Here is a 23,699-nt window from a genome sequence, read left to right on the forward strand (position 1 = left end):
CAAACTAACTTCAAATCAAGCCAAACTTCAAAACTAGCTTATCTACCATGTTTCTAACAAAACCCCATCAAAATACAAACCAAAATATCAACTACATCATTGAACCCACTAATAATATTGAGAATTAGAAGGGGCTCAAGCTAAATACTAAAAATGTAAGCTTAAAACATAAACTAAAGGCTCTTTCAACCCACAAGTGGTTGGCACAAATGCCACTTTATCCACTTGTTGAAGGGAAAGTTGGTCATAGCCATAAATTTCAACAAGGTAAGAATTCAAGAGATAAAGAAACCAAACTTGAACTTGTATAAATGAAAGTGTTTACAATATTTGAGAGATTACAATTTGAAAGAACAAGCTATTTTAGATGTTGAGAATGATAAAGGAGGCTACTAACAACTAGGTAAAAACTAGGGTAAAGACTAAGCTAAAACTAAGTTGGTGGCTAATGAGAGAAAAGGATATTTATATAGGCCTAGATTAGGGTTTTAGGGGTAGAAGGATCCTTGTGTCTTGATTTTCTTTTCCTTTTCTTCTTCTTCTTCTTTTTCTTTTCTTTTTCTTCCTCTTTTTCCCTTCTTGCACCTTTTTGTTCCTTTTTCTCTTGAATTCTCGATTTCCCTAAAAATTCCTGAAAACAAAATAATTAACTAATAAAATACGAAAACAAGCAATAAATAGGTAGTTAAAATGTGCAAAATAATGGACCTATCAATCAGTCATCACTATCTTAGTAGCAGGAGTAGTGGACATGTCCGGGACAGAATCAGTAGAATACATTTCATCAATCTCATCATCAGATCTGTCATTAACTCTTTTCAGGTACACTCCTTAGTAAATCAGCATTTTATTTAATAAATATATACATGTAAAGATTTTTTTAATTTCAATAATATGTTGATTTTTATAAACATGACAATATGTTCAATTCAATCACAGTACAGATTGTTGCCTTTTTAATTTCATGAATTTAAATATATATTAAATATAAAATTTTAATTACTTTTTGTTAATTTAAGTTAACATAATTTCTCACATTATTTTTTATCTTAGCATGTGTACTGCGGGCATAACTCCATTACTGAAACACGAGTTTGTTAAATGTGAAGTTAAGTTTAGCTTGAGTGAAGAAACTTTAAAAGGTTTTTAAGATATTTTTTGTATACTTTTCAGGGACTTGCAAGCAAAACTTTTTTGTATTCTTTGGTGAGATCACAGGACTTTGGGTCGGGAGTCGTGAAGAATGAAAAAAATACCCAGAAGGTAGGTAATTAGTTTTTCTGTAGTTTTGGAATAGTTGCTTGGGTTTGTTCATATTAATACAATTCTGTGAGCTTTAACATTGAGCAATACAAGACATGGACATTGCTGTGAAGTCGGCCATAATAATAATTCTTTTCTATTTTTAGTGCATTGTTTTAGCCAGAAGCATATGCACTTAACTGGAGGATTCAGTAGTCATGCAATAATCAGCTCATATTTTACTGGACTCACCTTCCCACACTAGACTCATGCATTACAATCTTTTATCTCACAGCCTCTTTTATGGATTCCAAGCTCAGCTTCTCCGATAACAAGGAGAATGATACCGGTAAATTTTCAAAAATAATCTTCCCCAAAGATAGCATTGTGGTGTTTTAATCTATTTGTAAGAGTTTGTTTTTGTTTAATCCCTAATCCAAGAATCTCCGATGCAGCTCGGAAATGGTGCTGGACTAAAATTTCGAATGAAAATGCACCGGGTAATGTATGATTCACAGACATTAATTTTGTGAATATATAATATTATCTAAATAGAATTCCAACATTTATACAGCGCACACGCGAAATTCCCATGATACCGCTCTCGATAGGTATCCGTATGATCGGATGATTAGGATTCAACAAAGCAAGAGTTCAACTTCGCATCCAGATTCAGTGGTGGATAAGCCAAATACTATTAGTAAGAAGCTCCACTTGGATAGTATGGCTTCCTGATTCCTTATATCTGTTTAATGATTTGAATTTTGAAAATCTTAACATTTAAACTTAGTTGCTTTTTTATTGTACAAACATTTCATTTATTTTTTAAATTTGTCCACTTTGTAGGAACTACCAGTACACGCTATTGTCATGCCTGCTAAGTGGAATTCTTTACATCAAATTATAGCTGAAGGCAGGTACCTGTACATTGTGTCAAAATTTTATACTAGGCAAGCAACTCGAGGACTTAGGCATGTTTCTACCCCAAAGTGCATTGTCTTTACACAAATGATCGGTGTTGAATTAATAAATGAATAGGACTACACTGTACCACTCAACAAATTTGTGTTTGTAAAGATTAACGACCCGTAAGATGTTTCAGGCAACGGTTGAGGTTCCCGCAAATACTATAGGTTTTCCTTTTCCATGTGTTACTCTTCTATGCAGTGCCTTAACATTAATTGGGTCCGAAAAATAAAAAGTTCTTTGTTGGAGTAAAACTCTCGAATATTATTATTATTTTATTTTTTTTGCCACGGCTCGAATATTATTTTTAAATTTAAACAATAGTTATTTAAAATTATAATTCTGATAATTAATAACTATGACTTTCTTAAAAAACCATTCATTTAATATTACGTTAAAAAGTAATATATGTGTAAAATGAGGACATTTATCAAATGTACATCTTATTGATAATATTTCATAATGTATGTAAAGTTATGGTAAGTTTGGAGTTTTAAAGGTTTTTCCTGAAAATTTTGATATATATTGACTCAGTACCTGAAAATATACTTATGTTAAAAAAATATTTACGAATAATGTTAATATTATTAATTTAATATATTTTTTTCGAAATTTACCCGCACGCGAAGCGCGGGCATAATTCCCTAGTTGTGTACAAAAACATGTACATAATGACATGTGATGGGTTTAATTGAAATGGCCCCCTGCATTTACATCAACAACCCCAATTAAAACTCACCACAACACTTGCCACATCATTATGTACAAAAATTATGTACACAATTATGTGCACCTAGCACTACTCTTTTTAATATTATCTTTTGAACTTTTAACACACATTTTATGGTATTTTGATTGTATAGTTAGGAATATATTCTTTAAAATCTTTCTTTTTGTCAATAGAAGCATTAATTATATATATTAATTCAAAAAATTAAAAAATAATATTTTAAATTATTTAGTCAAAACAATTAAAATGTGCGTTAAAAAATCAAAAACATATATCCAACAACGGAAGGGATACATAGAAGAAAATGACAACTTGGTTGCAGAGGTAAGATGAAATATGTTCTTCACTACATCAAACCGGCTTTTTACGATAAAAATTTAACTCTAGTTTCATTGTAATTAGTGTTAATTACGACGGATTATTTTTGTCATTTTTGAAAGGCGTCTGAAATTCGATTTTTGATCGCTTGTATAAATTTTGTTAAAAGTTACGACATGCATCATACAAATCTTTTACGACGGAAATACTATCATATTATTATGCGAGCCTCGACTTATCAAAATCTCGCCAAATTTACGACAAAATATCTTCTAACTAGAAGATATTATTACAGCTAAAACCAAGGTATTAAACCTCATCCCAACATCACAAATTCTGTCATGAATATTATTATTATAGCTAAAACGAACATATTTAGGGCATGTTTGGCTTCGGGCCTTACAAGTTAAGAGCAACTTATTCATATGTTTGACAAAAGAGGTGGAGGTGCTTTTTTTTTTTTTTGACTTTTGAAGTCATAAGCTGAAAGTCAGAAATGATAGTTTTTTTTTTTGGGCTCTTTTGGTGATTTGTATTTTACTAAAAAGTTTTTAAATTTTTAATGTGTAATAAATTTTATTTATAAATAAAATTTATTGTATTTTAAAATTTTGATTTTTTATTAATTTATAAATTTAAATTACCAAATACTCAATTAACTTATAAGTAAAATTATCCAAACACATTTAATAATTTAAAAGTCAAATTTACTTATCACTTATATTTTTTTTCTTTACTTTGAGCCAAATGTCACTCTTTTTAAATTAAAGCAAAAAACCCCTGTGTGCCTTTTATATAAATACAGTATTTGGATGAAGTAAATAAATTAAAGAAAACTATTTGATATTCGAAATAAAAGAGTATGAGATAACCAGAACTTCTCATTTCTTAATCAAGGAGACAACAATATTAAATAAGTTGTCAGTTTTCACCCTGGAGAGATGCTCAGCCACCAGCAGCGCACACCTCTCAAATATCTCGTCAATGAAAGTATCACCAAAATGACTGGCAAGCATCGACTCTGTTATGGCTCGAATTGTCTTGGCTATAAACTTGCCACTGCTCTCCCCAGACTCCATGATTTCATCTTCTTCACGAATGTCCCAGTTAACTTCAGATGTTTCGAATCTATCAAGACTAAACGAACCCTCAGATCCAATTATTGCCTCCAACTCTTCGGTGCATGTGGCATAAAAAGGTAGATTGAATGAAGTAATGTCTTCCTCATGAAGTATACCCTTGAAAAGCAAACAAACATATATAAAGTGTGTGGCAATCTATGTTATTCCGACTCTTTATTCTACCTTAAGTATCGGTATAGGACACTCGACACTCTGACATGGTATGGACACCTTGATCCTTATATTACGTCAAAAACATGTAAATTTTTCAGAATAATGCTAAGTCCGACACTCGGACAGGTATTCATGTAGGACACTTTTAGCCGAGTCTGGTAACATAGGTGGCAATTACTTGGACCTTACATTTACATTATCAGCATTGGTTTAATTTAGTACTAGTAGTTGACACAGTATCATTGTTCATACCTCAGCAGACATGTCCAGAAGTGATTTCCCTAGTAATCCGTACATATAACAACTGTCTTTCATGGTATGATCTGCACTGCTCCTTCCGACGAGTGACAGTACCATCCGGCCATTAGGAATCACTTCTTCAGATCTCATACGCAAAAATGTTGTGAAGTCCTTTTCAAATTGGGAAAAGTATGCTTCATAAACACATCGAGGGCTCGATTTTGCCATGTAAATATTCCCTTTGTTATAATCCAACAAATTCGCAGGAACCTGAACTTCAATTGTTAGTCTATACCATAATAAAATTGCAACCTTATAAATTTGGACTTCATATTAGTATAACTACCTGAGAGAGCCAGTGCACGCTAGTTGAAGAATGAACAAAATGAAGGCTTTTACTTGGAAAGAGTCTTGTGTAAAAAGAACCTGCCACTCCTGATATAAAACAATTCACAATTTTTTCAAGACCTTTCTCATTTTCAAGCACTGAACTGAACGACGGTGTCATTTTAAAAAGTGCATTAAAATCATTATTCGGAAGATCATTTAGAAACACTTGAAACTCATCAGGCGTTTTCGAATTTTTCTTCTGGCATACTGCATGGACAATGTCGACGATAGTTGTTATGAACAAGAAGGAATTAGGTCCAGAAGAGCAACCCAAGTCAGCTAGCTTAAAGCATTCCGGGAACCCGTGGGTGCCATAGTTCTTGATGGTGTCTTCTAAAACTTCTCTAGATTGCAACATCAAATGTTTCTGCAGAGCACAGAATGATAACAAATATATATAAATAAATAAATCTTTAAATTTATGGGTCTATAAAAACTAGCTTGGCATCTCATGCAAGTAGTTTACAGTGAAGAGTTATGTTACTCCGACTCTTCATTTTGTCTCGAGTATTCGTGTCAGATACTCGACACTCGGACATGAGTATGGACATTTGGACACTTATCTTAGATAAAAAAAAAAAAACATGGAAAATTTTCAAAATATTGCTGAGTCCGACACTTGGACACATATGCATGTTGAACACTTTGAGTCGAGTTCGGATAACATAGGTGAGGAGCTAGTGTGTGAAGGAGAGAAGGGGAGAGACCTGAAGGATGGAGCTGTTGGCATAGCTACATGCGCTTTTTGCTGGATTCATGTGTAGAACATTTGCTAAATCCATTTATCTCTTTTTGGTTATTCACAATCAACCTTTCTATTTCTTCTGGTGGCCTTTACTTTATCAAACCTTGCTGCTTATATAGAGAACATATACAACCCTACATACTGAGTGCATGCGCAAATATAATTAACCTCGTTCAGTCGTTCTTATCATGGTTAGAACCAACTTGTCAACACATTTATGATACCAATGTGACAGATTCCTAAATAATATGTTTACTTTCTATTTTATTTTGAATCCGGATCTCACATATGTTAGTAGCATATGTTCAGCAAGAAAAAAGTGTTTGACAAATTAATCGGCCTAAGTTTCTGATGTGTATACAAGGCTGCTACAACACTGCCTTAAAGTATAAAATTTGAAAGACTATTAATTCGAATTAAACCAAAATTTTGGAACAGACTGTGACTGTTTTCTTTGAAGTTTGAATGAATGGGTTCTGGGTAGATTTCTTGGTGTGCATATAAACTTTGCAACCACAAACAAGCAAAAAAATCGTGTGTGCGCTGTATAAACAAGCAAAAACCATGTGTGCAATGTATTGATAGCTAAACACAACACGATCACGGGTCCTGCTTTGCTTGCTTTATTGCTGGAATATGACTACTGCAACTACCGATGTGCCACCAGAGCTACGTCGCAATGCAACATGTGAATAATGATTTTTGTCATGGGTTAAATAGCTAATTCATCACTAACCTAGGTGAAAACTTGCAACTCAGTCATGTTGTTGAAAAAGTTTTCAAACGCATCATCAGGTAATTAAAAACTTTCAAAAGCATCACTCTCCGACAGTTCCGTTAAGTAATTAACGGAAAATCCAAAAAAGAAATAAAAAAATACAAAAAAAACAAAAAGAAAATCAAAATTTTGAAAAAAAACCTTAAAAAATATTTGAAAATTTTGAAAACATTCAACAAAATCTAATTTTTTTTTTTATTTTTTGAGAAATGTGAATAAAATCAAAAATTCAAAAAAATGGGGGGGGGGGGGGATGGCAAGCTTTTTTTTTTTGTTCTTTTCAAATTTTCAAAAAACTGGAAAGGAAAAAACTTTCCACCTGATTTTTTCCGAATTTTTTCAAATTCTTTTAAGATTTTGAATTTTTTTCATAATTTATTTGAACTTTTGAATTTTTTTCCTCATTTTTTCAGATTGTTTTTGAATTTATCAAGAATTTTTAATTTTATCCAGATTTTTTTGAATTTTTTAAGATTTTTTTCATATTTTTAAATTTTTTTTTCGGATTTTCCGTTAAGTAATTGACGGAACTGACAGAGAGTGACGCGTTTGAAAATTTTTAATTATTTGATGATGCGTTTGAAAGGTTTTTCAATAACATGACCCAATTGCAAGTTTTCAGCCAGGTTAGTGACGAATTAGCTATTTAACCCTTTTTGTTATGTTTATTCATGAAAGCAAAGTCCAGAATAAATACATCCGCATGAGACCTCACTTCAAATCTTGTCAAGGTGGTTTAGGACATATAAACTTCAACGACATGTCTTGTAATTGTGTCTTGTTATAAAAAATAGTAATATATTTGAATTATTATTGAAGGGATGGAAAAGATGAGAGGAGAGAGATGTATTGAAATGGAGTGAAGCTAATATTTTATTGATAAAAATAGTTTATGACAAACATACTAGTGTCCTAAAAATAAGGCGCTCGTTGGATGTTCCGGTGTTTTAAGATAAGAATATTATGAGAACACTCATTTCTTCAAAATGTCTTTAATTTTGATTTAGGATGTTGGACTTGCTCTTGGGCCCTTCCTCGCCCATAATGCATGCTGTAAATACACCTAGAGGGGGGGTGAATAGGTGTAAATGGCTAACAATATCAATTTTAAACTTTACCGAATATTTCAGCTTACTGTTTTCAGATCAAGTGTGATTATAGCAGGCTATTATCCAAAACAGTAAAGTGCAGAAATGTAAATCAGACACAAGCAATTTTAGCCAGGTTCGACCCCTATGTCTAATGGTCTACGTCCTGGTCCCTTACCAACTTGGTAAGAGAATATATTATTACTGAAAATCCAACAATTACAGAATAATAATATATCTCCCTTTACCCAGTCACCTAAAGCAGCTTGCTGAAACCTTGAGCAGACAGAAAACAGCTCGACACTTTAGTCCCCTGTGCACCTGTTCTTGAACCTCTGAATTCCTTGAGCTTCCCTCCTTGAATTCACCTTGTTCCTCGAACCTTAGCACCTCAGACCTTGTGAAGACTAATTCTATCTAACTCCCCCTTTGTTCTATACTTAGAACCCCGCTAGCTTTAGTGACTAATCAAATACAAACTTTGAATAACAATAAGAGATTACAACTCAAACTATATTCTCTAATAAGATATGAATCAAACACACGATATAAGCTCAGAAGAGAATTTCAGAATGTTTTCAAGATGGTGAGTTGTTAACTATACTTGAAAACAGCAAGCCGTATATATACTAAAAGCTATAACGGCTACATTGTACCAAACCTCCATGAACGTTGCATCATATGAACGTTACAGGTTGTTTATACAACGTTTAAGCTTCCATAAAAGTAGAGGACTGAGTTTAGAAAACGTTTGAATGCAACAGTCCCTAAGATTATGGGATAAGGTAGGTTGTTTTAGAAAAGATAAGTAAAAGCACTAACAACCTCCTACATTTTAGGAAACGTTTTCATTTAAATAATCTGAGCTTATAATATGTATATTTAACTCATATTCAGATTAGAAAACGTACACCTTAAGTCCTATAAATTGTAGAAGTCAACAGCTGCAATCTTTGAAGTGTTCTGCTTCTGGTAGGACTCTATTATAGCTTGCTATTATAAAACAGCTCGCTATAATTCTGTTATAGTAAAATTCCTGCAACACAAGATTAGAAATACAAAGCAGCAGGCTATAACAGTATGTCAAGCTAAAATAGCTTGCTATCTATCTGTTACTTATAAATCCTGCAGGGTTAGATTGGCAATACAATATAGCAGGCTGTAACAGAGTAAATACATTATGTCAAGCTGAAATGAAAGTAGCTTGCTAAAGTGTGTCATCATCAAAACTTGGGATTTACACATGCTTCTGTCAATTTCATATCAATTTCTTGGAAAGTGAGGGCTTAGCACTCTCCTATTTCATCTTGTCAATTTCTTCTCAGACTCATGCTTTCAATTATTCATTCATCCCTATGTGTTAATCCTCAGTTAAACGTCTAGCTATCTGATATAATTGAACACATCCTTAATAATAATTGCAGTCAGGTCGAATCAGGAAAATTGGGTGATTTAAGACTTGCTTCCCGAGTTCCTCAACTATCTAGTACTGGTACTAGTTTCAAAATGCACCGAGAAAAAAATTTAGGTACACAAAATGCATCGTTTCATACTTTACTGTACAATGTTCTGATAAAAATGTACACAATGCCAAAGAGAGAAAACGATCATATATACATACAGATATGCAATATGTGCATAAGATCTTAAGCAAATAGTACTAAACATTACAACATGATTCATTGCATCATGATACATAAATATATATATGTGTGAAGAATAGGCAAGGCCTGCAGGCTGGTAGAGCAAGCAGATAGTAACTGCTGCATTATTCTATACTCTACATTCTCAAATCTTACCTATGATCTTCGCTCAGACGCTCATGTCATCCGGGGTCTTAATCACTTGGATTATATCTAAGATCATGTTTATCCAGCACCAAATGAAAATGGGGAGCCTGCTCGAACTTTTAGATTTTTTCTGATATATAGTTAATTGTCATTTGTCAACCATCTACTGATAGCCGGCTGAGTTCAGTATCTAGTGTGATGCAATTGCTGGCTTCACATATATAGTAATGCTTTTTTATAGTTTCTAAATACCTTGGTACATCTGACTTGAATTTCTACATAATATAAATCTCAAGGCCAATAATACAATAAGAACTAAGATAAATAGTTTAGGGAGTGAAATGTGAAGATTCGTATAGACCGATTTTGGGAGCTTTGGGTAAGAATCAGGAAGCGGCATTGTGCATTCATCTCCATTGAAATAAATTTTTCTAGGAAACGTCCAACCCTGATTCAGCGTAAATATCTCCTTGTCCTTTTCAAAAATCAACTCAGAATGCACATTACCATCTGAACCAGCTTCTAACAGGATCTCGTTTTGATAATGTTTTACGCCATAAAACATTCCAATATCATCTGCATGTTACAAAATTTTAGTACAAGAAGTTAAACGTTAAGTTAACACATGAGAAACGCGAGTCTTGAACATACTTGTGCTCGGGTAGGGATTAAGAGGCTTATAACCAAATCTGTGAACTTGCGCGACATTTTTGAAATTAGGATGCTGAGCTACAAGTGTCCACTGTTTGTATTTGGCACCGTAATTGAAGTTTGTGATGCTGATTTTCACACGCCAATACTTGTCGTAGTTTGTTTTAACGTGCCAATGAACTCTGATTGGACACATGTGATGTGTACATTGCACAAGGGCATTATCATTAATTTGCGTAGAATTTTCTGGAGCACTCTGAATCCTCGAATCATTTTCCCTGAAATATAATCCAGCTATGTGAATGAGATGTTTTATGTATCGTACTAACTTATTGAAGGAAAATCCTACTCTGTTAAAGTATTTTAATTGTCAAGGACATATATGATACAATTAAATCCTCGTGAACCTGATCTTTGATACAATGTTAATGTACCAGCTCAAGATGCTGGAAGATATATTTGGATCATACGTCTTTCACAAGTATTAAAGTTTAAGGATGTATAGCTGCGATCTAGTAGAGCCTACATTATGCAATTGTTTATCTTTTCACAGCCGCAAGCACAAGCAGAACAAGGAGTTACTTCATAGCTGTAAAAAGATGAGAGTGATACACAACAGGTGGGATTCCTCGAGGCCAGCATCTGCGAGTAAGTACAACTTATTTCCCAGCTTACTGCAGTTTACATCAAGAAGGCAGTTAGATAACTATTGCCTATTGCTTCCAGTGTAACTCTTTTGGGATTTGTCATAGAAATGTGAGGCAGCTGAAAGAAAAACTTACTCATTGCTCGTGTCTTTCTCCGGCCATCAGGTGTTAAGGCAAATGTTGGTGGTACAATTGCTGCAGAACTGCAAGTATACCCTGATCCAGGAGTGAACAAAGTGAAATTCTTCGGCATTTTTACAGTAGAATCCGTTTTACCAGCATTTCCGACATTAATCTGAAACGCTGAGACTGCAGAAGCAGCATCTTGTCCTTGGGAGGCCAAAATACCACCTCTGCAACAACTAGTAACTTGTTGATTGTAAGGAGCTCCTGGCAGTAAATCAATAATATACGGATTTTTCATACACGAGTGTGGAGTATTATTATGAAATCTTGAACAGTTTCCTTGATCAGTAGCTTGAGCTCCTAACACTGACCAAATGACTTCGTTGCTAGCCCAAGTCCATCCTAAGGTCCAGCCAGGGGTCGTTATATGTCGATACATTTGAGCGTTGATCATAGTCACCATTGCCTTGCAAAAATCACATAATTGCAAACCTTTCAGTATAAAGTTGTTAATTAAATCAGCATAATAAAATTTTGAAACTCGACAGAAAAATAATTACTAAAACCATGTTAAATATTCACCTGAGAATAAAACAACAGAAAAAACCGAAATCCTGTCTGTAAATTTTATGTACTTACTATATATCCATCAGGGGTCCAAGATACGAGATCCCACTTAATTTTTATTTCTCCATTCGGATCCAAGGGATCATAAGCTCCTGCAAACACAATATAACAAAAAACTGATCAGTTATAAGGATAGCTGAACAATCTTAGTTAGATTAAAATCATGGAAAAACCGAAAGTCGAAGCTCACCTACACTTGAGCATAGGCCAACAAAGTACACTACCAAGAGTATTGGTGGTAAAAATCTGAAGGAATTCATAATTTAAGATGGAACCTCAAAGGAAGATAATACAGTCAAGTCTGCATACTAGACTTTAATTGTGAACCATTTATAGATGTGCTTAATGATTTCGTGCAGCTGAAGACAATGTTTGACGCGATTGTTTAGTGTCTACTGTCTCCGTGATAGGACAACAAGGCCACAGTGTCGAAAACATTCTAAGCACTTGCGATTAATAAAACAATCAGGACTAGGCATGGCAAGAAGAGAATTATGAACTTTTTGCAATGTCGTCATCAGAAACACATAAAATAAATAAGCTACTTGAGTCAACTGATATGTGAAAAGTCTAGAAAAGGAGATTGGAGGAGTGAATGTGATGGAATGATAATATAGTGCTAAGATTCCGAGCGTAGTTATTCTTTTCCTGATTAGTAAAGATCCAAAACAAACAAAAAACAGAACAGCTTCGTTTAAAGTACATTGCTCCAGGATCAGACAACACAAAGTTAGAAGAATCTTAGGAGGTATGCAGTTTTATTAACAGAAAGAACAACCGACTTGGATAAGTGAATAAAAATACTATGGGTTTTGGTCTGTAACAAGTGATTGTTACGGAGTCCTTATCCAACTTAGATCTGTATTTTAATGGTGGAGATGAAAGCTTCTTTTTTTTACCGATCCGTGAAAAATTATAGCGGATCGGTAAAAAAAAAATGCTTCAATCTGGACACTTCAAATAGAAATCTGACGGCCCTGGTAGTGTGTGTTATATAAACGGTCCCTGACACACGGTTGTCAGGGACCGGGACCCAAATACTATAAGGGAGTGTTATTTCAAAAAAGGAATATAAGGGAGTGAGCATTTTAAATGTTACTCTTAAATCATTCCTTCAAAAATAATATGGTATATAATTCTTAGAAAAGTAATATATTAAATATTGGCAGTATTGTGCTTAAATCCCAAGACTCTCGTCAATTTAACGACATTTTATCAACAATCCGCGTAAAATTAAAATCAGACACAATTCATTAAAATTCATATACTATATAAAATTCATTATAATCTCAGTTGAATACATCCCTTCATTTAGATATATGTTACATGTTTTAACTTATAAATTTTGTATGTGTTGTTTCATTTTCATAAATGTTTCTTTAAAAACTCAATAACTCAATTGAATACATCGTTTGGTTCGCCGGGTGGTATGAGGTTGGAATGAGGAATCAGGTTAAGGTGGTATGGGTTTAAGGTATCATATCTGATATCATGTGTTTGGTTGGGTTCTGGAATAAAAAAATCCAAATTTTTAAAAAAACTATTATTAATTTGTGTTAATTAAAAAAATAATTAAAAATTTATTATTATATATTTTTACATCATTGATTGTTGTTGTAATAAAAATTAATATTTAATTACTTAAACAGAGACAAAAAATCAAAAATGAAATTGATTCCCGTATCCTTCATCTCATACCCACCTCCTCCCCAGGATATCAAAAACTCATATCTTGGGGGTTTGAGGTATGAGTTTGAAACTTAAATTTTTACTACCAAACAACAGGTATGAGTTTGGAATGAAGAAACTCCATACCTGATTCCAGATTCCCATCAATCAAACGACCCCTTAGAATCTCGATCTAATTTTTATGAAAGTCAGGATCGGCAAGAATTACATGACATTGACTAGTAATGGTGGTATAGCGATGGTTTATAATGGTGTAATAGTGACTTGAAAGAACTTTTTCGATCAATGATTTAATGTGATTGGCTGATTCACAATTTCGTGAAACAAGACTTCAAATAACATATCGTGAAAGAACGGTCCCAAATATCACATTAACGTTCAAAACATAACCTCAGGTACCGTTTTAAAAGAAAATTGAAAAAGCTATTTCAAGTGTATTTTTAGTTCAAAACGAAATTTCACATATATTGAGTTTCCACCTAGCGTTTTGGAATGAAAATAGAACTAGCATTTTGAAGTGATATTTGAAGTTATTTTATGAGACTGGTATCCGGGACATTCCTTCTCTATTTTGTTGAGAATTGTGCCATTTATCAATTTTAGACGATAATTTTCTTTAAAATTGGATTATTTAATTTATTATAAATTCATATTTTGTAGTTATCGGTGTAATTGTGATTAACTTATTGAACTTTAAATGATTTAAGTTTGAAATTTTCTTATTATACATGTTATCAATTAAGATAATGTTACATACCTCAAATTTTGTCTTTGAAGTCTTTCTCAAATGATGTGTCGAACACTTGTATGATTTTAATTGAGTGATTTATGTGCATACAGGGGTCCCATTATTGTTGTGAGTGAAATCAATCAAACATTGCTAACTAGGATTTGGGGAAAGTGGGAACAATTTCTAAGTATGTAACATTTTTTCAAATATCAGGTATTCTAAAGAAGTGTTCCTAAACTATTTTTCATATATTTAGTTGGTTGTATTTAATTGCTTCCACTCATATATTAATATTAATAACAGGACTAATTTAAGATACGTAGTATTATATTTAATCAATTTTAATAGTACTTATACCTCTAAGAGTATCTCCATAAGGCTTGTTTCCAACCATGAGTTACCTTAAACCCCAAAAATCCTTAGCCTAAAATTGTCTATTTGGCTTTTAGGTGACATCTATACATAGAGATTATCTAAAATTACACAACTTCGACCCTCAATCCCATTAATAAAAAATATAATCAACCATGTTTGGTTGGCTATATTTGTCGAACCAAGTGAGTCCTTAGGTATAATTTTACACAACAACAAAGCATGTACATTACCCTTAGCAAAAAATTAGATAATCAATTTAACCAATCAATATAATCAACCATTATACATACTAACTTTTCTTACTCGCGCTCCACGCACGGGTGTCTTGATATTGTAGTTGTTTTTTTGTGACGTTGGGAAATAATTTTTATGATTAAGAACAGAAAATCAAACCATCAAATAATCCAAAATTTAGAATTAAATTAAATTGAATAAAACGTCATTTAAAATCAACATAGTTCGGATGAAAAACTCATAGTCTTATATATAAAGGATTTGAGCATATTCTCAAATACTTTATTACGTTATTGTTTCATAAAAATCTAAATATTGTAGTACGATTATTCAGCTATCTTGAAGATGTTATAATCAGAGATCTAGCAGTAATACATATTTATCACGATTAAGCCTAGAACGACATAAAAACTTTATAAATTATTCTCGTATTGTTTTGAAATCAAATATACAATTATATCTATGTCTCACTGCTATATACCGCACTCAAACTTGGATTAACATAGACTGATGTAGTAATTCATCAAGATTACTGGTGTTTCTAAATCGTCTTGATAAACATGAATCGCAGATATAACTTGATATCTAAAGGCTGATGCAGTAATTCATCAAGATATTTCACAGGAATATAATTTGCAAATATTGTGATATACTAAAATGGAAGATTACACATGGATTAGCAAACTTCGTTCAAAAAAACCAGATGAAGTTACTTCGTCCATGATATGAAAACATCAAACTTACCACCCATTATTTCTTCATGCATCATATTTGTATTACTCTTGCCATTCTCATTTTGAGCAAGTGCAAGTTGGACCGTAAGCTCCGACTCCGGAGGTACTTGAAGAAACAATTTCACAACCAGGTGGTTTAGTATCCTTCTGTAGTCTTCCTTTCTTCAATGAGAGTATAGACGAATTTTTCCATCCTTTATATCGATTATCAGCCAACAAATGTAGACATGTTGTTCCATGTATTGGTCAGACTACATAGTTTGTATTTCATCAAGCATTCAAAGTTGACGGTTAAAAAAACACCGATTAGTTATCTCAGTTAAATACAAATGCTATAATGTATGTATATATTAAGGGATAGTCAACGTAGAATTATAATTGATTCACTTCACTTGACTTAAATATTATCTTTCTAAAAATACATATAATATGTCTTTTATTAAAAATATATAAAGATTTCATCTCTACACTTCATTTGATTAATAGTTAAATAAAATAAAGACGTCTTTAATGGAGAACTAAACTAATTATATCATTGCTTATTATATATGTTACATAAATATATAAGATATTAAATCAATAAATTAGACACACGGATTATAATTTATATACTGAGATTTCAAACCGCATTGAAATTTAAAATTTACAACGGATAACCTATACTTGATTGAATCTAAATGTTTCATAAATTTAAGAGATACACTATATTTAAATATACATGGCACACTTTATTTTTAAAGCAGTATCATATAAAAAATCTTCTAGGGTGTTTAGGAAGTCTTTCCATGTTTAATTCGAAAGAGATAGGAAGTTAATAATTACAATTAAAATTGAATAATGTACGTATCTATACATGTGGATGTGAAATAAATCAAATGAATCTAAGATATGAAAAGGGAAAATTGATTTTTTTGTCACCGAACTTATTATGTTTTTAGAAACTTGCCACTCAACTAAATTTTTTTTCCTTTTAGTCACTGATGTTAGGTTTGGATTTGTTTTTAGTCACTAACTTAGGTTCGGATATGATTAGTAGCATTGTGATAATTTTTTGTAGCATTATTAATACATAGTGATAGTATATAATTTTTTGATAATATGATGTATGTTTATATCTTTGTATATAGCAGCAATAACATAAAATGAGATGATATAATATTAAAATCAGGAAAAATCGTAATTAGAATTCTAGAAATTCATTAAATCATCAGTATGGAATCAATGACTTCAAATAATTTATGCTCTCCATGATAAAATAAAGTCTAATTGAGTGATACGATGCATCATCTTTCACTATTACAGTTTCAATCACCTAGTTCAGCATAAGATCTCTCTTAAATTTATCTTCATAATTTTTAATAATTTTATCTTATTATAATTTTCAAGATAAAGATAAATAAATAGAGAGGAAAACTTAATCTTCGATGATTTATTGATTTATTAGATTTTCTTTTTGCGTATAAAAATTCAAACACTAAATTTTTATTCGAAAAAAAATAAAATAATTTATGAGACCACACTTTTAGAAACCGTAAAATGCGTGTTTAACTCTTATTACCGAAGATAAACGATATTGGGTACATAAAAGTACTATATATAAAGATAGAAATATATCAAATCATCAAAATATTACAGGTTATTACTATATTCTAATAATATTGCAAAGAATTAATATAATGGTAATAATCAAATCCGAACCTAACTTTAGTGGCACAAAAAATTCCGAACCTAACATCAGTGACTAAAAATGAAAAAAAAAATAGTTGAGTGGCAAGTTTCTAAAAACATAATAAGTTCGGTGACAAAAGAATCTATTTTCTATTGTTGGAAAATATTTTAAATATATTTTATTTTAGATGGATAATCCATTTTAATAGATTATACATTTTGATAAATATATATATTCATAATGAAGTATCTTTAACAAAAAACAATTTAAATCATAATTTTTCAAATTATTATATGACATATTTTATGGTGTATTAATACCTTTTCTTTTTTTCTATATAATCTTATGAAAATATTTTAACTATGTTTTATTTTTAAATATTTTAAGAAAAGACGATTAGCAGTTTAAGAGCTTTTTGAAAAATAAGCAGTTTAAGAGTTAATCGTCTTTTCAGTTTTTTGATTTTTTATGCAAATATCATACAAAAAATCTTCTAGAGTGTTTAAAAAATCTATAAATGAATACATATGTAGTCATAATTCAGTTACATTACTAAAATTATATGCTACAATTATTGTCTATATTGAAAATTGATAATAATAAGATATACGTGATAAATATCTATAATGGAATAAATTTTGTATTTATTTTAACAGAATAGATTTTTCATTAGTATCATTGATATAACCAAATATTTAATATAATAATAATATTTTAATGTTTGGAATAAGAATTTATAAGTTTATGGATCTATTATTAAATCATTAACTATATAGTTAAAATAATAAAAAATATTAGTTAATATTTTCTAAAAATATTTATAAAAGGCATGAAAATAGTAATGACTATATAATTAAAAAAAAATCGGCATCGCCTAACGTCGACTCCTCGCATCTTAAATAAAATACAAAAATTCATAATTAACCGCATGTAAAAATTTTAAACACACGGGTATGATACGGTACGGAAAAAAAATGCTCTATTAATAATGGAATCAAAACAAAAAGTCTTGATCTGAAAATTGAATATAATAAACATAGAAACCGCATAAATTAAACATAAAAGTATTTTAGTAATAAGTGTCAAAAGCAGAGGAAATCAACTGAAGTTTGACTTCTCTATTCACATATAAGCTATAACAGTCCAGATGCATGTATCGAAAATTTGAAAATTTAGTATATGAAAACTTCCCTATCAAGAGCTGAAATTATGGAGTGAGAAAGGACTCCTTTAATTTGAAATTATAACAAAAAATTTTGATTTGAAAATTGAATATATTGTATATGGAAGCCACTATATTTTATATAAAAATGGATTGTAATAATAAATGGAAAAATCATTGAAAATCAAATAAACTTTGACAATTTTTCATATATACATATAAGTTATAGCCGGCTAAATTCATGTATCTAAAATTTAAAAAGTCTAATATATATATAGAAACTTCTTTATCAGGAGTTAAAATTGTGGAGTGAAAAAATAATCCATTAATCACAAATTATAACAAAAAGTCGATCTAAAAATTGAATATAGTGAAAATGAAAACCGCACAAATTATATGAAAAAGTATTGTAATAACAAATGCTAAAATAAGTTAAATCAAATCATGTTTGACTATAGCAGTCTATATCCATGTTTCTCAAAATATAAAAAAAATAATATATAAATATTTCATCATCAAGTGCTAAATTGTGGTGTTAAAAAGTGTTCCATTGATTAGAAATTATAACAAAAAGTCTTAATTTGGAAATCACATGTATTGAATATGGAAACCAGTATATATTGTAGAAAAAAGGATTGTAATAATAACGGCCAAAATCGGTTAAACCAAATAAACTTTGACTATTTTTCTTTATTTATATATGGGCTATAACAGGCTTGTTAGGAATATGTGATACTTGATGATACAAGGTATTTTATTCTTACTTAAAATAAAATTGCATGTAGCTGATCAATTGATAGCATGCTAAGACAGTATCAATTGATCAGATTGACCCATCAACGGCTGATGAGGTATTGTAACAAAGCTGGAGCATTTTAGCAGTTGATGTAAAAATAATGTGTACTTTTAGATTAGCAGTTGATCTATCAATGGATGTTTAGATAGGGTGACATAATTGTAAATATGAGAAGTCATGTAATCTATCCAAGTGAAGTGAAGATCGATCGGTAATTTAAAGTATTGAAAGGCATATGTTAAGCCTATTTGTAATTAAGAGGAATCAACTCAACTCTGATAAGAAAGCAAGTAAATAGCAAGTACTGTTATCCGAAATCCGTACGAAGAACGTCAAATGATTTATTGAAGATTTTATGTCAGAAGAATTTCAGGATGCTGCTGCAAACCACCGGAAGAAGTTCATTAATATGATCAAGCCTCAGTGTACAAATTGTAATATCCGGGGATTTCGCGAATTGTATATCGAATATTATATGCAAATGTGCCATTTTATGTGAAATTAGAAAATAAATAAATATTATATAATATTTCAGTTGGATGAGGTGGTATATGATTTATGAATTTGAGTCAACGGTCAAGGAACCGAAAAGTGATTATTTATGAGGATTTAAACGAGAAATGAGTGGGTTATTAATTTCATGGAAAATATATGAGTACATGATTTTGTGACCCGTATGTGTTGATACGGTTAAGTGGATAAAGTGAATTTATGACCGATAAAGGATATCAGATTTTACGCAAATGACGGAAATAGAAAAGTGTGAATAAATATATTTTGATACATTAATTAAATGAAAGTATGAGATTTGATTGTGGATGTATGACTACGTGCTATATGACTTGTACGGGTTGAAATATGTGATTGATGTGGCTTTAGATAATTTTAAATATTTTATCATGTGAAAATATGAGTATATGAGCTTACATATTTTTGTAAAATATTTGAGATGTGATAAAATCATGGAATTTGCTTTATTATCTCTAGAATATTCTTAAAGATATTTTAAGAATGATCGTTGAATTTATTTCAGTGATTTACTATTTTAAAATGATTTTATAATCATAATTTTGATTATCGAGCATTATCTTGTAAAATTCATATAAAATAATCTATGTGCTCAAAAATTATTTTAAAAATATGGGGAGAGAGGTAATTTCATATTCTATATTTTAAAAATATAGTTCGAGTTGTTCAGAGCAATTTCATAGAAGTTTTATAATTTACAAGCTCGTTTTTCAGGAATTTTGCAGTAAAAGGGTATTAGTTTTAATTGTATGATTACTAAATTGTCCCCGGCTATATCCTCTAAACCACCAGCCCAGTTCTTTCTTATTCAGTGTCGAGTTCTCTCGAACTCTCTTCATCTCTCTCGGCTCTTCTCTCTCTCTGGTACTCTCTCCCTCCTCACTCCCTCTTCCTTTTTCGTGTCCGATTCTCGAATTGAGACCGGATTTTTGTCTTGAATCACTTCCTAAACTATATAGTTGTGGGTATTGCTTGGTTTATTAGAACCCACTTCGGGTTTAGTTCGATTTTTGTGTTCTTGAATTTGATTCATGGAAAAATCTTGATAAGATGATAACTTTGTATGCATATTGGATTTTGTAAATTTTTAAAACAGATTTATGAGTTGGGCTTGATTAATATTGATTTGTTTTGATGATTGGGTTTAAGATTATGCATACAAGTATGATGGTATGCTTTTAGAATGGTACTTTGAGAGTGTAAGTAGCGGATTAATGATTTAGAACGTTATAAATTTGTAGACTGCTGCTGGGCTGTTTTTGTAGCATAATTTTGGGTTAATTGAATCGACTTTTGTGCCTAATATTTCTGTGATAAGGTGTTCCTTGATGTCTATATCAAGTACGAAAAAGAATTTCGATGTTTCATTATATGAGCTAAAAGATATAGCCATTTAAGTGACATATGTGCGAAATTTTGTTGTGCTGTTGTGATGCATCTGTTGGAGTCATTTTCTGGGTAAATTATGATATGCATGAGCAGTAGTTTCTGGTCATATTATATGATAATTGGAGTCTAGTTTACTCTCCAAAAAGAATCATTGCATTTAGATTAATGAGTTGGGAGTTATGATTATTTTAGTGAGGTATGTGCAATAAGCAAAACTGCTCCGATTTTTGATTTTATAAATTATAGTTAAATTACTTTGACTTTGATTTTTAAGCCAAAACAAACTTTGTAGCTACTTGGGGAGTTCAGGAAAGTCTCCTCAAAATTTCAAGTGAAAATCATATATTTCTGATTTATTAAAAATGTTTGAATGTCGGTAGCGCAACTTTGTGAAAATTCTGTTTTAAGGTCACAAAGAGAGTTTTCTTCACAAATTCAAATATATGAGTTGAGTTGTGATTTATTAGAGTATAAATGTGTATTACTGGTTATTGGTCAGTAGTTGTTAATTTGTTTGATTTAAAATTTGATTGGTTGGTTGTTGGTATTATTTTCAAACAGGTGGATAGTCCGATAAATAGAAGAGATGATGCCGAAATTTCTAAAAATATTAATTTTCAAAATCTTATCAGCACATCCCTCAAGTATGGTCATCACTACTAGTCGAGAATATTGTATGGGGATTTTGTTTTTATTAGAAAATATGTACAAACAAACAATACTAGTTATACATGTAATTTGGCGTAAAATCTTTTCGAAGATAGATATATTTTTTTTAGATGTATGTTAGTGGCTATGGTATGTGACTACTATGTGTAGCATGCTTAAGTGATATATGCTTATATGCTTTATATATGTTCCAATGTGTATGTGTACTCTTACTAGCCTATGTGATTAAAGGCAGTCAATAATATTTATAATTATCGAAAGGGTATATATAAGTAGACGTTCAGGGTGAACGTCGATTGATTATTAGGATACTAAAATAGTGTCTCTACGCGTGTAGATTCAAAAGACGAGACTGTGAAACTTAGGAAAGGAAAGGCTTTGTTAGGTGACAGTTAGAGAATTACTTGGCCAAGTGGGAAGCGAGTTGAGGCAAGTAACTTTCCTCTCTCTCTCTCTCTCTCTCTCTCTCTCTCTCTCTCTCTCTCTCTCTCTCTCTCTTAAGCAGCTTATTGATAAATGATAATAAGTACTGTCACCCCTGATCTACTTTCTGGATTATAAAAGCCTGATTTCCTTTCTTATTGAATATAATGTCTCACTTTTGAATACAAATTCGTTCATGAAGTTCATGCTTTTGTATCCAGTATATTTTTATCCTCAAATATTTATCTTTTGATCGAAGAATATTTCTTTTCCATATACTTGACCACCACAAGTAAATGGAACTGGTATCTGTAAATGAAACTAAGAATGGTGTTAGACTTGCAAGTGATTGCAAGTGTCATAATGATTTGAAAGGTTGATAAGGTTTTAAAATGAAAGATATTTTTAAAGAAGAAAGTTTTCCAATTTAATGGTTTTCCACGGAATTCTATAGATTGGAGGCGTAAGTGGCCGAGTAACGCCGGTCCAGCTATATGATTATGAAGACCAGTGAGGGCTGGCACATTATGAAGACCAGTGAGGGCTGGCATTTGAAAGGCCAAATAAGTTGCCTTTCGGGTACCCTATTCACGTCCAGAGGGACTGTAAAGTCCGGTATGGGGATTGTACGTGGCTGATCACCCGTGCAATCCAGAGCGTTATACACTCCAATCAAGTAAAATATTTTATGAAAAGAAATGTCCAAGTGTTGGACGGTTTTGAAAATGAGATAGTTTTTGTGATGGAAAAATAAAGTTTTGATGAAAGGATTGATTTGAAGGAAAATGTTATGAAAAGGGTAATTTTACGAAAGTTTTGAAAAGAGAAATGTTTTATGAATTATTCATTTACAAAAATGGTTTTTATGTAATGATCTTGTACTTTTAATCTCTATTATGACCTTTGTAACTTTAGTCTATAATCGAAAGCTCTCCATCTTATTTTGTTGAATAGTTTAATTTATTTGTTCCTTATAGTTATTTGCTGAGCTTTTGTAGCTCATTCGGTTGTTTATCTAACCCTGACAGCTAAGCAAGAGGAAGATGGCCAGTCCTAGGTGCTCAGTTCGTTAGGCTGTCTACATCCCCCTCTCTATTTCGTTAGATTACTTTACCAGCTCAGCTAGAGGACGCTTTGGATATAGTCAGTGGGGAGTAAGTATGTTAGTATGGACCGTTGTAAACAGTACCTTTGAGATGTTTTATATAATTCCAAGTCGGAATTATGGTTGATGCTATTTATTAAGAGTTTGTAATAAGTTTATAACTTATTATTTTGGTTAGTAGTTGTAACTTGTTTCATACCATCACCTGTTAAAGATCCTTATGGTGTAAAGGGGTTGAGTATTTATATTGCTAAATCCAGGTTGTGCATGTTAAAGTTGATTTGTGACTCCTCAATCTAGACCCCGGATTGGGAGGGCGTCACACAAATAATCTTTTGTAGCACGTCCAGAAGATCAGAATGTATAAAGTTTCAATACTTTATTTATTCATAAGATTCCATCATTGTGTCTACAAATGAAGAAGAACTAAGAAGACGAAGAATCGACGAACAAGTCACAGCTTAATTGTTTAAATGACAAGGAATATTTAATTGAGCTAGTTACAGATGAACCAGACAGTACATTTGTGTATCAGCTCCTCAGATTAAATATTCTACGTCAAA

At 31.5% G+C, this 23,699-nt stretch overlaps 2 protein-coding genes and 1 long non-coding RNA gene across 4 annotated transcripts; 1 reads left to right on the plus strand and 2 right to left on the minus strand.

The window, feature by feature from the left end:
• Window positions 1-4,039: 4,039 nt before the first annotated feature.
• On the minus strand, window positions 4,040-6,000 carry LOC108212313 (benzoate carboxyl methyltransferase-like). The gene is made up of 4 exons (XM_017384042.2): window positions 5,889-6,000; window positions 5,138-5,548; window positions 4,804-5,061; window positions 4,040-4,494 (listed from the first exon to the last, which is right to left on the minus strand). The coding sequence occupies exons 1-4, from the start codon at window positions 5,961-5,963 to the stop codon at window positions 4,138-4,140; spliced, it is 1,101 nt and encodes a 366-aa protein (XP_017239531.1). The 5' UTR covers window positions 5,964-6,000; the 3' UTR covers window positions 4,040-4,137.
• Window positions 6,001-9,597: 3,597 nt separating this feature from the next.
• On the minus strand, window positions 9,598-12,154 carry LOC108212314 (COBRA-like protein 4). The gene is made up of 6 exons (XM_017384043.2): window positions 11,824-12,154; window positions 11,646-11,725; window positions 11,016-11,472; window positions 10,760-10,907; window positions 10,234-10,511; window positions 9,598-10,158 (listed from the first exon to the last, which is right to left on the minus strand). Exons 1-6 carry the CDS (start codon window positions 11,891-11,893, stop codon window positions 9,827-9,829), a joined length of 1,365 nt encoding a protein of 454 aa, XP_017239532.1. The 5' UTR covers window positions 11,894-12,154; the 3' UTR covers window positions 9,598-9,826.
• An 8,139-nt stretch (window positions 12,155-20,293) lies between these two features.
• On the plus strand, window positions 20,294-23,332 carry LOC135151137 (uncharacterized). Of its 2 annotated transcripts, XR_010289677.1 has the most exons (3): window positions 20,294-20,414; window positions 21,946-22,037; window positions 23,060-23,332. It is a non-coding gene; the product is annotated as an uncharacterized LOC135151137 (long non-coding RNA). The 2 variants fall into 2 exon arrangements; XR_010289676.1 differs by lacking the exon at window positions 20,294-20,414 and having other exon boundaries at window positions 20,425-22,037.
• Window positions 23,333-23,699: the final 367 nt, after the last annotated feature.

Source organism: Daucus carota, chromosome 3 (genome assembly GCF_001625215.2).
Source record: "Daucus carota subsp. sativus chromosome 3, DH1 v3.0, whole genome shotgun sequence".
NCBI lineage: Eukaryota > Viridiplantae > Streptophyta > Magnoliopsida > Apiales > Apiaceae > Daucus > Daucus carota.